The 15,193-nt window shown below is 46.4% G+C and overlaps 2 protein-coding genes and 2 pseudogenes across 2 annotated transcripts; 1 reads left to right on the top strand and 3 right to left on the bottom strand.

Annotated features, from left to right (window-relative positions):
- Window positions 1-7,563: 7,563 nt before the first annotated feature.
- Window positions 7,564-8,177, bottom strand: LOC120866125 (annotated as a pseudogene).
- LOC120879610 lies at window positions 8,079-8,546 on the bottom strand (annotated as a pseudogene).
- A 2,933-nt stretch (window positions 8,547-11,479) lies between these two features.
- LOC120866118 (nascent polypeptide-associated complex subunit alpha-like) lies at window positions 11,480-12,276 on the bottom strand. The gene has a single exon (XM_040243651.1). It carries the CDS (start codon window positions 12,245-12,247, stop codon window positions 11,600-11,602), a length of 648 nt encoding a protein of 215 aa, XP_040099585.1. The 5' UTR covers window positions 12,248-12,276; the 3' UTR covers window positions 11,480-11,599.
- A 2,256-nt stretch (window positions 12,277-14,532) lies between these two features.
- LOC120866112 (dynein light chain 1, cytoplasmic) lies at window positions 14,533-15,119 on the top strand. The gene has a single exon (XM_040243637.1). The coding sequence runs from the start codon at window positions 14,651-14,653 to the stop codon at window positions 14,918-14,920; it is 270 nt and encodes an 89-aa protein (XP_040099571.1). The 5' UTR covers window positions 14,533-14,650; the 3' UTR covers window positions 14,921-15,119.
- The last annotated feature ends 74 nt before the right edge of the window (window positions 15,120-15,193 follow it).

The raw sequence follows: 15,193 nt of genomic DNA, 5'->3' as shown, positions 1-15,193 counted from the left end.
CATTTTCTTATAAAGTGGATACATACTATGATTGGGGTGAGGATGATCTCCCGAAGGAATACATTGAAAATTAGGGTGCATAAGGGTAAAAATAAGGCATACTGGTTATTTTGATACATAACTGATATTTTCCTTCTGGAAAATGTACTCCTCCCCCCAAAACAAAATGAGGTAATGTTCTTTTAGTTGTGAGAGCTTAGAATCCCTGTGAAACCTTGACTGTGGCATTGCTTGTTTACGGTCTGTTCTAAACCACCTTTATATCTGTCCCTCAACCTTAAGAATTTCTCCTCTGCCTGGGTTTTTCCTGATAACTATTCACCCCTCCGGGCTTCTCAGGTGACTCCGTGGTAAAGAATCCGCCTGCAATGCAGGAGACACTAGTTCAGTCCCTGGGTTGGGATAAACAGGAGAGGGTGAGATGTATGGAAAGAGTAACGTGGAAACTTACATTACCATGTGTAAAACAGATAGCCAACGGGAATTTGCTGTATGGCTCAGGAAACTCAAACAGGGGCTCTGTATCAACATTAGAGGGGTGGGATGGGGAGGGAGATGGGGGGGAGGTTCAGAAGAGAGGGGATGTATGTATACCTATGGCTGATTCATGTTGAGGTTTGACAGAAAAGTAACAAAATTTTGTAAAGCAATTATCCTTCAATTAAAAAATAAATTTAAAAAATTTCGCCCCTCACTCTGAAATATAGCTGGTCTGCAGTACCCCCAGATTGCCAGCAGGTGGCACCGACTAACTGCAATACTTTTCTCCACATTAAGAAGCCTTTCCATTTATGAATCTTCTCTAAAGAATCCTGTTCATCAAATACACATCAAAGGGAAATGAAAACCATCTGGATGCACGCCAGGTCTGTAACTAAATCCACAGGTAAATTAAAAGCTTAAAATGTTCTTAGTTTACTATTCCTTTTCTCTCTCTCTGTTGCCACACAGATGACAATGTCTATTAGCTTATGTCCACAGAAGCTAGTACTTTAGTACTGCTATCAAGGAAATTCAGAGGAAGGTAAGTGTGTGTGATTCACTTAAAGATATACATTAATTAGGGTTATGGTTTAGAAGGCACTTGCTAAAATGACCATAATTGTAAATTATATATTACATTAATGTCACTTATTACATTTTACAAGTTATTTTCTGTTTTCCACTATGCTGCTGGATGTTGGAAGTCACTATACCCCCAGTTGTTGCTTCTTTTTATGCAACTCCCTTTAAATTCTAGACTTGCTCCTTAAGAAACAGAGCCTAGGACTTCCCTGGTGGTCCAGTGGTTAAGAATTTGTCTGCCAATGCGGGGAACATGGGTTTGATCCCTGGTCTGGGAAGGTCCCACATGCCATGGGGCAGCTAAGCCTATGCACCACAGCTACTGAGCCCACACGCCGAGGACCTGTGCTCTGCAACGAGAGAAGCCACCACAATTAAAGACTCATGCACCACAACTGCTTGCCCTAACTAGAGAAAGCCCACATGCAGCAATAAAGACCCTGCGCAGCCAAATATGCTACCTGATGCAAAGAGCCGACTCATTGGAAAAGACCCTGATGCTGGGAAAGACTGATGGCAGGAGGAGAAGGGGGACGACAGAGGATGAGATGGTATCACTGACTCAATGGAAATGAGTTTGCGCAAACTCTGGGAGATAGTGAAGGATGGGGAAGCCTGGCGTGCTGTAGTCCACGGGATTCGAAAGTAGACACGACTGAGCAACTGAACAATAAAAGGCAAAAAAAAAAAAAAAAAAAAAGGAGAGAGAGAGCGCCTGAAGCTGACTCTGAGTTTCACTGGATGCCCCTTTCCCCTTCCTGTTTCCCTCTGCACGGTGACCCGGTTTGAGGGTCCTTGGATATCCCTCCATCCCTGATAGAAATCCCAGCCCGAGGCCCCAGAAAGCCCTGAGGCAGGAGATGAAGTCACCAAGGTACTGGATGAGACAGGGTGGGGATCTTCCAGCTGGGGGTCTGTGGATAATGGGCCCTTGGTTTCTAGCTTCTAGGACCCTCGTGGCAGAGAGGGAGCAGGGCTTGATGTTCTGAGAAGAGAGGGCCGCTTAGTGGAGGCTGGGGTGGGGGGTGTGGAATCATGAACCCTGCTGTCAGCCTCTGCATCGCCACTTGACTGTGTTCTGCCAGAAACCCATGGTTGGATATCATCTCTGATGACCATGAAGTGAAATGACACCAGAGTTGTGCAGTGTGCAGCCTGGGCAACTGTTACCAGGAACCCTGGGCCAACCACAATTCTCTAATCCCTGGGCCAATTATTTTGTGTGATCCCATCTGTTCCCCACAATTACCCTCAGGGCAGTGGTTATTTCCTCCACAGCATAAAAGCTGCCTGGGGTGGTGGGGGGAGCTTTCACTTGAGAAGTGCCTAGAGGGAAGAAGACCCCGCCCCAGTTCCTTGTGGCCCACACAGGCTACAGAAGGAGACCCCGGGTTGCGGCCCTACCCTGTGAAGTAGCAGGGGATAGGGCAGTGGTGGGAGCCAAGAAGCCCCCAAAAGTAAGCAGAGAGCGAGAGCGCGCCACCAAGTGGTGGAGGTGGGGATGACAGACACTCACTCAGCTCAGGACTCCCCAGGCTCCCGGCATCATCTCTCCTGGGGTTACATGGCTGGAGTCACAGTGACACGATTAGAAAAAAGTGGTCAACACGTAACAGAGCCTTTGCTCGCCCTGAGGGGCCTGGAGACTCGGACTGCTGGCAGGGGCCTATGGAGGACACAGGTGCCAAGTTTAAGGCCTACCCAGGGACACTGTTCACTTGTCTGTGATGAGAAGAGATCAACTAGCAGCCCAGGTCAACAGACCAAGCAAGACCCTACCGCGCCTCAGAGGAGCTTGACCAGGAGCGAGGAGGACAAGGGAGGGGGCGTGTCCAGTGTGGGACACGCCCCCTCCCTACTCTGCTCCGGGTTCTCAGAAGGTGAGGAGGGCAGCCTGAGTGCCCCTCACCTCCTGCACCCCTCCTCCTCTGATGGGGGAGAGAAAGAGCCTGGCTTTGCACGGGAGACTGACGTTCCAAAGTAAATGGATCCTTTTATTACCTGTAAGATGTTCAAGAAGTAAAACAATCTGCTCTAGCTATTATCAAGTGACGAGAACAGTGGTCATAATGAATAAAATTGCTCCTTGTGTGTGCCTCTGAAGGAATGGAAACTCCACAATAAACAGATTCTCAGAGTCGCAACCACAGTTGAGCAAGAGCTTCAGACAGGAAGTGGACTGAGGAGAGGTAACTGCGAGTGTGGGTGCAGACATAATGTGTGTTCTCAGTTGCTCGGTCGTGTCCTACTCTTGGTAGTCCCATGGACTGTAGCCTGCCAGGCTCCCGTTCATGGGATTCTTCAGGCAAGAATACTGGAGTGGGTTGCTGTGCCCTCCGCCTCCAGGGGATCTTCCCAACTCAGGGACTAAACGTGTGTCTCTTATGTCTCCTGCGTTGGCAGGTGAGTTCTTTACCACTATCGCCACCTGGGAAGCGTAGAGATAATAAGAACCATTTATTTGCAGAAATGCAGAATTGGGATCAAACCCAAATCTGACTCTGGGGTCTGAGCCCCCTGCCCCAGTGTCCTCTCACGACCGAGGGTTTGCCTGGTGTTCTCTCACTGTGACAGAACGGCTTGGCAAACCCAGGAAGTATCAGTATTGAATAGATCTAAAGACAACTCGAGGACTCAGGTCTGCAGAATATTTATTCATAGAACTGACAACTGCCAAATCAGTCAATAAGAAAGCAAGGAATGCTGGGCCACATGGAACAAATTCACCAGGTTAATAATGGACTCTTTGTTTGCCTCTGAGATACCTCAGCCCCTCGGGCACAATCCTCCCAGATGGTGACATGGATCTCGGTGGGGTAGGGGTGGGCAATAACAGTGACTCCTGCCCCACCCCCACTACTCTTACTCACTAATGGTCAACACTTGCCTTCAGCCAGGTCAAGTCCACTGCAAGGTTGGGGAGAGGGAGTCAGGCTGCATATAGGAGAGGGAGACAAGTCAGCACATTTCTTGCCCTCACTTCTTGCCTCGGGGCTTGCCAGGTGGCACGAGTGGTAAAGAACCCATCTGCCAAGGCAGGAGGCTTAAAAGATGAGGGTTTGGTCCCTGAGTCAGGAAGATCTGGAGGAGGGCATGGCAACCCACTCCAGTATTCTTGCCTGGAGAATCTCATGGACAGAGGAGCCTGGCGGGCTAGGTCCATGGAGTCACAAAGAGTCAGACATGACTGAAGCGACTTAGCATGCACGTTGCCTCCAATATCAAAGGAATAAAGGCAGTGATCTTCAACTGGTACCAGATGTTCTACAATCTCCTCTTGATCTCCAGACCCTTCGGTGCCCAATTCAATAAAAAAGAGCACTCAACCCAGTCTGACTGCCAAGCAGGCATGTCACACAGCAGTGGAGGTGACAGGTGAACCACATACTCCAGCCTCACGTCCACGAAGAGACTTTTGCCTTCTTTGTGAAGGACTTTGTGCATGTGGACAACATCACAAAGATGCCCTGACAGCATTAAAGGAAGATATTTGTCCCCCAAATTCAAGCCTGCACCCCTACCACCGGCCTGGAATGAACATGGCATCATTCTTTAAAACAATGTCCTGAGATTATCCAGAGCCCAACAAAACATTCTCTTACTCTGTGTATGTAAAAGTATCCACTTGTGGGTGTCAAAGATTAAAACTAACCAACAGTTTGATAGTTCTCTTTGAGAACTTTCTGGAAATGCCTGGGTCTCTCTTGACCCTGTCACATGGAGAAGAAACCAGGGTGGAGATGAATATAAGCCAAGCTTGGGTCTTTAGTGCAGCTTTACACAGGCACTGCCTTGTATTCATCCCCTTTAGTTCATGGGTTCCTCAAGGAACTATTTTTCATAGCTATTTATCCACTTTCCACTGCCCCATTCTTGTAGATCCTTCTTTTGGCCTCATTTTTGTGTTTGACGCTAGTGGTAAAGAACCTGCCTGCCCATGCAGAAGACATAAGAGACACAGGTTCAATCCCTGGGTCAGAAAGATCACCTGAATTAGGAAATGGCAACCCACTCCAGTATTCTTGCTTGGAGAATCCCGTGAACAGAGGACCCTGGCGGGCTACAGTCCATGCGGTTGCCAAGAGTCACACATGACTGAACACACACAGAGACCTATGGGTAAGATCTTCCTGGTAGGGGACCCAGCGCCACCCCTTCTAAATTTGTTTTCTTTTTTTTTTTAAAGACTCATCTGTTCTTTAATTTTTGGCCAGTTCAGTTCAGTTCAGTCACTCAGTCATGTCTGACTCTTTGCGATCCCATTAGCTACAGCACGCCAGGCCTCCCTGTCCATCACCAACTCCCGGAGTCCACCCAAACCCATGTCCATTGAGTCGGTGACGCCATCCAACCATCTCATTCTCTGTCGTCCCCTTCTCCTCCTGCCCTCAATCTCCAAATGCCCAAAGCTCCCAAATCAGGAAACCTGTAACCTTGCTCACAGATGAGAATGGACAACAGCAGTAGCTACTGTGTAGAGGCTGGGCTTTGTGCTTACCTGTTTGTATCTGTCATCTCCAACACTCCTGTGTGGTGTCATTATCCCTGCTTTATAGATGAAACCAAGAGAGCGCATAGAACTGAGTCCAAACATGTACATAAGCCCTCCCCAAGTGACAGGAAAACCATCTGAAGGGAAAGTGACATTGAAGGGTCAAAAAATCACCATCTTGGTATAAACAGTAATCAATTATAATAAATTCTGACTCAGAAATTGCTGAAGAACAGGATCTAAGACTATTTACTTGCCGGGAGCCAGCACACGAGATCCCACCCATGACAAGGTCATGAGGAGAAGACCTGACAAGCAGGCAGATCAGGACTCCAGGGATTTCAAAAAGCTGCCCCGGCGCTCACCTTAAAGATGATATCTATCTTTCCGATGCTTGCTATACTAGACTGCTCCCTAATTTCTGTGACACAGGCAGAAGGCCTTCCCCGATCTCTTTCCAAACAAATCAACTTGAAACTTTAATCAATATGTCCCCCGGATGGTGGCATCCTATGAGATTATCCGGGATAAGAAGAGTATTTCAATCTAAACCCCTTTTGCTAGCATTTTAGTTTGCTTGACAAATGTGTTTATGCCCTTGGTACTAATGCACATGACTGTTCACAACACCTTAATCATAAACAGCATAAAGAACCTGAACACACAAAAAAGCCCTAATAGGCACAGAGCCCTTTTGGGGGGTGAAGAAGCCCTATTAGAGAACATAAAAAATATTATTCTATAAAGTTGTTACTGGATCCATGTTTGCTTGCTGTGTTTTTGCTCTTAATGTGCTAAGGTTGTACAATAAAAACTATTGTTAATATAGTTAGGGATTTAGAAAATAAGAGTTTAGCCCTCGTGTGAAAACAATAAGACAATTGTATAAATTTAGCTGGTGACTTCTACAAAAGGACTGGCCTTTCTGTTACATTTCTACTATGTTGCAACCTGCTGTACCCTTACCCTATGAGACTGCAACTTTTCTGTTAAGCTCAAGGCAAAGAATAGATTATAGAAAACAGGTTTTACATTCACCTAGCCTGCAGGAAAAGGTCATAAAATGCCTATAGGCACCAAGGCCAGAAGACAATGCACAAAAACCTACTATGGAAAAGACTCTCATAAACAAAGAAGAATGCAGAAAACATCCTGGGTGTCGTAAAGGACTAACTTTTACTTGGTCATCCTTAATGTGCAAACTCAAGGTATAAAAACTCCCTGAGAAAATAAAGTAGCAGACCCTGCTTCATACCCGAGCTTGGTCTCTCTCTTTCTCTCTCTGCCGCCGTCCATCCTGAGGGTATCCTTGGATCCTGCTGAGGCCGGACCCCAGCATTTACTGGTAAAAGATAGGTGTTCAAAGAGGACCTATCTTCCATCATTGCCTTTAATAATTAAATGCTTGCTATTTATAAATTCAGTGACTTTAACAAATTCTTATTCTACACAGATATAGGCAGGATTGTGTTATCTAACTGCAAATCTAATTAGGTTTGAAATCCTAAAAGTAGAACATTTAAGCTAAATCATAACTTTCCTAACACTTTTTTCAGTTGTTTTTTTCCTTTTATGATGGCGCCTCATGGAGACAGGTTAACAATGTGCAACCTTAGAATCATCACTGATTTCCTCTGTTCGTGTGTGTGTGTGCACGCGCATGTGCTGTGCCACAGGGCTTGTAGGACACAGCTGTGGGATCGTATTTCCCTGACTAGGGATTGGATCCATGGCCCTGGCAGTGAAAGCCTGGAGTCCTAACCACTGGACCGCCAGGGAATTGCCTGTTTTTTTCAGTTTGAAAACCTAGATAGGTGATGAATAAACTTAAGCCTGAGTGAAGCATAAGTGGACACTGGAACAACTCTTTACCTGCTCTCCTCCCCCAGTATAGGTCTATGAGCCCGTCCTTGCGAAGAATAGCAATCCCAGCAATCCCTGTTTTCCCCAGAGGCTTTCAATACTAAAAACACTGATGGCTGAACTTGCATCTTTAAAGACATATTTCAGGATTTGGGCATTTCTGGAACCATAACTTTAACCCAGCCTTCCATAACAGTCTTTTTACAGAACATGACACGGCAACAATGGCAATGAACTGCTTCAGCTTTTTCATTTCTGCAGAAGATAAAACAACTTCCCCAACATACAAAGGGGCTGGAAAGTTAATTTTCTGGGAAAGAAATACACAGCCTGGCCCCAGCATTTTAGTACCGAGGAAAGCTGAAATAAGCCCATTGATCAAAACTCCATGGACAATTGTCTTTCTAAATCTGGTGTGTTTTGCAAATCTTCGTCTAAGTGCAAAGGGTTGACATCCCCTGTTAATTCTGAGAAGGTGGACATGTCCCTGTGTGAAGGCCCTATTGAGTTCAGCCCAGTCTCCAGCTCTGAGGAGCATGTGCTCTAAGGGCTGCCTGTTCGGTACGGATTGGCTCAGGCAGATTCTCCTGTGAAGCCAACCCCACCAAAGGTGATGGCTGGACATTACTGGGAGCATCTTCAGCACTCTCAAATTCCATCAACAGGAGCTTTTGGGCTGCTTCAGTCTCCAAACATTATGCTGGCACCAAAAAGTACTTTTGAGAGTGAGGAATATTTTCTTAAATTGAAGACCACTCAATTCTAGTTCCCTACTATTGCCAGATAATGCAAGGAGAAGTGGAGAAACCTGAATCACTCTGAAAGCACAGTTCTTGCCTTTATAGGATCCTAACAGGGTCAGAGAGCTCCACAATTTGACAAGACCACTGCTGCATATCCTTAGGATGGCTGACAGGGTCATCTCTTCGTAGGTCAGAACGTCTAAGGGTAACGCAGCATCAACCTCACCAAACAGGTCCTTCAGGGCTGAAATAAGCAGCTGTTTGAATTATGCAGCATTCAATCCAATCCCACAATCTTGAAATTCTAGGCGAACTTTCATGTAGTGGTACTCAGAGAGATGTTTGTAAACAGTTCTTTTCCATGTGGCAGCTGAGGCTGGCATCTTTTTCCAGTGCTGATCACATCTATATTGAGTCAAGAGGGTGTTGGGCACTTGAAGTCGTTTTCAACTTTTTTTGGACTAACTTCTGCCACTGATTTCTCCCCTACCTGGGGCCAGGCGCATGCGCTCTGCACACGTGGTCTCGGTCCTCTCGGCCGCCCTATGAGACTGAGACCGCTTTAGTAGAGAGAGGCCTGGGATGTCTCACGGCCTGGGCTCGCCTCAGTCGGTGGCATCCGCGGCCAGAGCGGGAGGTACCCAAGGCCGCTCCTTGCTGCCCGCACCCCTCCGCCTTCTGTTTTCATTTTTTATTATTTTATTTATTTGACAGGGACCGGATTTCACCCCGGCAGGCAGGATCTATTTCCTTGATCAGGGATAGAACCCAGGGCCTCTGCTTTAGGAGCAGGGAGTCTTAACCACTGGACCACCAGGGATGTCCTCCACCCCTTCTCAATTTGAAACCTACGTTTGCAGGGAGAAATCTGTTCTCTCTTGCCCACCCCCATCCTCCAGGGTTTTCTCCCTTTTCTGAGGCCCTTCTGGTGGCTTCAGAGTTTGAGACTAGCCAGCTTCACTCCTTTAGGGTCAGCCTTGCTTGTCTTCCTATGTGCTCAGTTGTGTTCGACTCTGCGACCCCATGGATTGTAGCCCGCCAGTCTTCTCTGTCCTTGGGATTCTCCAGGCAAGAATACTGGAATGTGTTGTCATTTCCTTCACCAGGGGATCTCCCCAACCCAGGGGTCGAACCTGGGTCTCCCGCATTGGCAGGCAGATTCTTTACCACCACTGAGCCACTTGGAGAGCCTTTTAGTTCAGAGGGAGGCTTTGTTCCTCTTGAGCCTGCACCTCGCAGGATCCCGACAGCTGCCACCAGGGGGCGCCATGAGTCCCTGTTCCAGGGCTGACGGTGGATGCTGACCTTGAGAAGGACCAGAGCTGTGCTCTGGCTCCGCAGATGCTGGGCTTTGCTGCACTGCCCCCTCCCGTCAGCTGACCCACACATTCCCTTGTCTATCTTCCAGTCCGAGCCCCTGCAGGCGGCCAGGCTTACTTGGCCGTTTTGGGGTTATCCCCATGCAGAGACACCTGCAAGTGAAGTGAGGGGGCATCCGTCTTGGTTTTTAAATGTCCCACATCGTTGCATTTGGGGAGGCTTTCTGATCAGTGGTGCATCCTTCTGGGACCCTCAGAGGTCACCTGGAACCCTTCTTTTCTCTGCTGTGCACCTGTAGGGCACAGGGGCCCGGCAGCCACTCGAGGGGAGAAGCTGCCCACAGTCCACTCACTCCACTTGGTGAAATTTGCATGTTACTTTCCAGCTGGTGACTGCTCACCCCAAATTCAACTTTGAGAGCCGCCCACAACCCAACAGCGCTGATGCTGTACTATGACTGAGCTTCACACTGGCCCAGGAGGACTTTTCCTCATCCTTCCAGCCTACTCCAAAGATGCTGCCGACGATCACTGTTTACTGTTAGAAGCACAGGTTCTGAATCTCAGCACCCACGATTTTCCAAGTCCCCTGAGGTGAGGAGAGTGTTTGCCACTGGGACACAATATGACCTGAGGCTTGGGCCTGAGGACAGCACTGGGAGAGAGGGAAAGCCAGCCAGTTGGAATCTGGACCAGCAATAGCCAGCAGGAGGCGAAGGGGGAGAGAAAAATTGAATCTGCAGCAGTGGTGGCTTCAGGAGCACAATTTATGGCCTCAGTATACATTCAATCTCAAAAGGACTCTGCAATGAGAATTTGGGGGGGGGGTGGCAAAGATGAACTTCAGGCTTTAAAAGGTCTCAAATCAAAGGAAGACTAAATTATAATTCGTCAAAAGCCTGATCTAGGAAGGGGCCTCAGGTTCTCTGGTAGTTAGAAGGTCTATTTCCAGAGTCTTCTTTGACCTCAGCATCCAGGAGTTGAAGCTTAACTGAATCTCAAGGTTTTGGACGTAAGCCATCGCACTGGGTGCTCCTTAAAGCCTGCACTTGTCCCCCTGGGGTTCATGAAAGGGGCCATAAACCACAGAGCAGACATGGCGCCTGCCGAGGGCAGAAATGGCATCAAAAATGTGGAAATAAAATGCTGCTCAAAAGTTTAAAGCACGATTACACAGTGGAATAGGATACAAAATTCACAGATTTAAAAAATTTAATTCAAGCTATTGAAAATATGGGTTTTGCGATGTACCTTGACTGAAATATTTAGGGGCACTGTCTTTCCTAAATTGCTGTGTGACATTGAACAAGTTTCCTCAACTCTCTGAGACTTGGTTTTCTCATCTGTACAACAGGGAGTGACTTGAACTCCACCTTTTCCTGAGCCTCAGGGATTAGCCTACCATGCTTTTCTTTGTATTAATGTCACCAGTTCATCTCTTTCCTTATATAACAACCAGGTCCTCCGGAGAAATAGAACCAGTGTACATGTTTATGTTAGAGTGATGTCAAGGAGCTGGCTCAAGTCTGACAGTTGTAGGGCAGCCCCACGGGCTGGAAACTCAGCCAGCAGCTCTTGAAATAGAATTTATTCTTCTCTTAGAAATGTCAGCTTTTGTTTTGAAGGCCTTTCTAATGTTGCACGAAGCCCATGTACATTGTTATTGTTCAGTTGCTAAGTCGTGTCTGACTCTGCGACCCCATGGACTGCAGCACGCCAGGATCCCCTGTCCTCCACTGTCTCACTGGAGCTTGCTCAGATTCATGTCCATTGAGTGGGTGATGCTATCTAACCATCTCATCCTCTGCCACCCACTTCTCCTTTTGCCTTCAATCTTTAGCATCTGGGTCTTCTCCAATGAGTCAGCTCTTTGCGTCAGGTAGGTAAATATTGGATCAGCATCAGTACATTATGGAGGGTAATTTCCTTTAAATTAACTCACTCTAGATGCTCAGTGCTTCCATAAAACACCTTCAGAACAACCCCTAGGTTAGTGGTTTTTTTTTTCATCCAACAAGAAGCCATAACTTTATTAATGATAGAAACAGTACAAATTTCAAACCCAGCTGCAGTTACTCTTTTGAAACACCAAAAAAACAGGTCCTCTTTTCATATGGTTACATTGTTAATTCCATAACAGCATTTACGATATCATTTCTGTTGTTCTTCAGGGCTCGGACTGCCTTTGCTCTCGACGCATTTGCTTGTGACATGACCAATTCTATGTCCTTAACTTCCACACCTGTTTCATCAGCCTCTTGCTCTTCACTCTCCTCTTTTACAGTTGGAGTCTGTGTGTTTTCTTGGATGTTTGAGACAGCTTCACCTTGAACTTTGAATTTCTCAGCAGCTGCTAACTGTGCTTGCTGAGATAAATCCTCAATCTTGGCTTCCCCCGAAACAATGTAGGTATCTGAAGCTGGGCTCTTGTACACATCTGGTTTTGTGATGACAAAAAGGATATTCTTAGATTTCTGGATAGTGACTCTAGTAACCTCTGTAACCTTTCGAAGACCCAGTTTGGACATAGCCTTCCGTGCCTTCTTTTCACTCCAGCTCTGTTTTGCTTCACTGACTGGTTCTTCATCGATTTCAGCTGCTGCTGCCAGCTGAGCTTGTTGTGTGGTTGCCTGTGTAGAATCCTGTTCCTCAAGCTCTGGGACTGATTCATCACTATCACATTCTGTTCCAGACCCTGTCTCAGCCTGGGGCTGTGGCAACTCCTGCTCTGTAGCAGGGACGGTTTCTGTGGCTTCACCAGGCATTTTGTGCGGGGAACGCGGAACTAAGATGGCAGCAGCCCTAGGTTAGTGTTTGATGAAATGATTCAGACTGTTCTCCAGTAAGGGCACATGTGCCTACCAGCTATGCCTGGCAGTGGGGAGCAGGGCTGGTTTCATGGGTTAGCTCAGCCAGTGCTGTGCTTAGAAGGTCCCTGTGCTTTTTAATTGCATATTTTAGTTTTGGGTTGTGCCGTGCAGCATGTGGGATCTTAGTCCCTTAACCAGCATGTGGGATCCAACCCATGGCCCCTGCATTGGAGTATGGAGTCTTAACCATCGGAGCAGCAGGAATGTCTCAGAAGGCCCTTGTGCTTGGTTGAATGCTCTGTTGTCACCCTCTTGAAATTTGTTTTTTAATTGAAGTATAGTTGTCTTCTTGAAATTCCTCATTGTCTTGTGCTGGGCCCTGTGATTCACATAGCCTGTCCTCCTGAAGGTGTAGTTTTTGCCCTTGAAACCATGGACTTGGATCTTGAACCAGTCTCTCTGGGGAAGTTGAGTCCATGGGGACTGACCAGGTCGCCATGGTTGTGCCATTTTCCTGACATTTCATCACACACTCCCTGGCTTAGCCAAGGACATTTAATGTCCTATGAATGTTAGTCTTGTTTCCCTGAATTAGAATATACATTGCTTTACTTTTATTGGTGTAGAAATATATATAATATAGAATGTACCATGTTAACCATTTTTCAGAGTGCAGTTCAGTGGCATTAAGTACATTCACTGTATTTTATTTTTTCATATTTATTTACTTATATGGCTGTGCCGGGTCTTCATTGCAGCGTGTGGTATGGATTGAACCTGGGCAGCCTGCACTGAGAGTGCAAAGTCTTAGCCACTGGACACCAAAGAAGTCCCAAGGACATTCACTTTATTGTGAAGCCATCACCAGTCTCCAGAATTCTTCATCTTCCCCAACTGGGGAAGATGTACCAGTTAAACACTATCTTCTAGCCTCCCACTGGCACCCCACTCCAGTACTCTTGCCTCGAAAATCCCATGAATGGAGGAGCCTGGTAGGCTGCAGTCCATGGGGCCGCTAAGAGTCGGACACAACTGAGCGACTTCACTTTCAGTTTTCACTATCATGCATTGGAAGAGGAAATGGCAACCGACTCCAGTGTTCTTGCCTGGAGAATCCCAGGGACGAGGGAGCCTGGTGGGCTGCCGTCTATGGGGTCACACAGAGTCGGACATGACTGAAGCGACAGCAGCAGCAGCCTCCCTTTCTCCCAGCCCCCACTATTCTATTTTCTGTTTCTGTGAGTTTGAATATTCTAGGTACCTCATATAAGTGGAATCATGCAGGATTTGTCTTTTTTGTGACTGGCTTATTTTAGTTAGCAGAAAGCTTTCAAGGCTCATTAATTGTAGGATATATCAAGATTTCCTTCCTTTTTAAGTCTGAATATTATTCCACTGTATGTGGAATATGAGTCCACATTTTATTTATCTAACCGTCCATCAGTGGACATGTGGGTTGCTTCTAATTTTTGACAATGGTGAACAATGCTGCTATGAATATAGGTGTGCAAATATCCATTCGAGTCCCTGCTTTCAGTTGTTTTGGGTGTATGCCCAGAAGTGGAATTGCTGGATCATGTTTTATGTTTTTTGAGGAACCTCCAAACTATTTCCTTTGGCAGCTGCACCATTTTATTACAGTTTCACCAACAATATACACAGATTCCAATTTCTCCATGTCCTTGACAACACTTGTTATTTTCTGTTGTTGTTGTTTTGAAAAGAGTAATCCTAATGCATGTAAAGTGACATCTCATTGTGATTTTATTGTCATTTCCCTAATGATTAGTGATGTGGAGCATCTTTTCATGTGCTTATTGACCATTTGTTTATTTTCTTTGGAGAAATGTGTATTCAAGTCCTTTGCCCATTTTTGATTAGTTTGTTTTTGTGTTGATAAATTGTAGGTGTTCTTTGTATCTTCTGCATATTAACCTCTGATTAGACATATGATTAGAATATACATTTCTTGATCCAGGAGCCTGTCTTAAGGTTCTTTTAATTCCCCCAAAGCACTTGGCACCTTGTAGATAGTCAACAAAAGCTTTGTGAAAGACTAGCCACAACATGTGGGAGGGCAGAGGCCACTTGAAACTGCAAAAGGAATATGAAGAACATTTTCCAGGCAAGTCCAAGACCCTGGAGGGAAGCTGGGGAATCAAGGAGCCTTCTTCTCACAAAGGATTACCTTGGAGATGGAGAGGAAGGAGCGGAGACTAGACTAAAGGAACTCTTGGGTGGGGCTCCTTAGATGCGCCACGGCTTCGGTAGCGACCGCCTCTGTACGCGGGTGTGAGCTTCGCCAGCCCCTCCCCCAGGAGACCGTTGCAGTCGGCCAGCCCTTGCTCCTTGATAACCATGTGTGACCGGAAGGCCGTAATCAAGAATGCCGATATGTCGGAGGAGATGCAACAGGACTCGGTGGAGTGTGCTACTCAGGCATTGGAAAAGTATAATATAGAGAAGGACATTGCGGCCCATATCAAGAAGGAGTTTGACAAGAAGTACAACCCCACCTGGCACTGCATCGTGGGGAGGAACTTCGGTAGTTATGTGACACATGAAACCAAACACTTCATCTACTTCTACCTGGGCCAAGTGGCTATTCTCCTGTTCAAATCTGGTTAAAAGCATGGACTGTGCCACACACCCAGTGATCCATCCAAAAACAAGGACTGCAGCCTAAATTCCAAATACCAGAGACTGAAGTCTTCAGCCTTGCCTAAGGGAACACCTCCATCTTTGAACCTTTATTGTGTTTTGTACAGGGCATTCTCTGTACTAGTTTGTGGTTATAAAGCAATTAGTAAAACAGCTTACATTTGTATTTATTTTCTATTCCATACCTCTCTGCCCCATGTTTTTTCTCTTCAAAATCCATTCCTTTAAAGAAATAAATCT

This window comes from Oryx dammah, unplaced genomic scaffold, assembly GCF_014754425.2.
Source record: "Oryx dammah isolate SB20612 unplaced genomic scaffold, SCBI_Odam_1.1 HiC_scaffold_1, whole genome shotgun sequence".
NCBI classification, from domain to species: Eukaryota; Metazoa; Chordata; class Mammalia; order Artiodactyla; family Bovidae; genus Oryx; species Oryx dammah.
The sequence above is the reverse complement of the archived record's forward strand: the minus strand, read 5'-3'. Positions and strand labels throughout refer to the sequence as shown.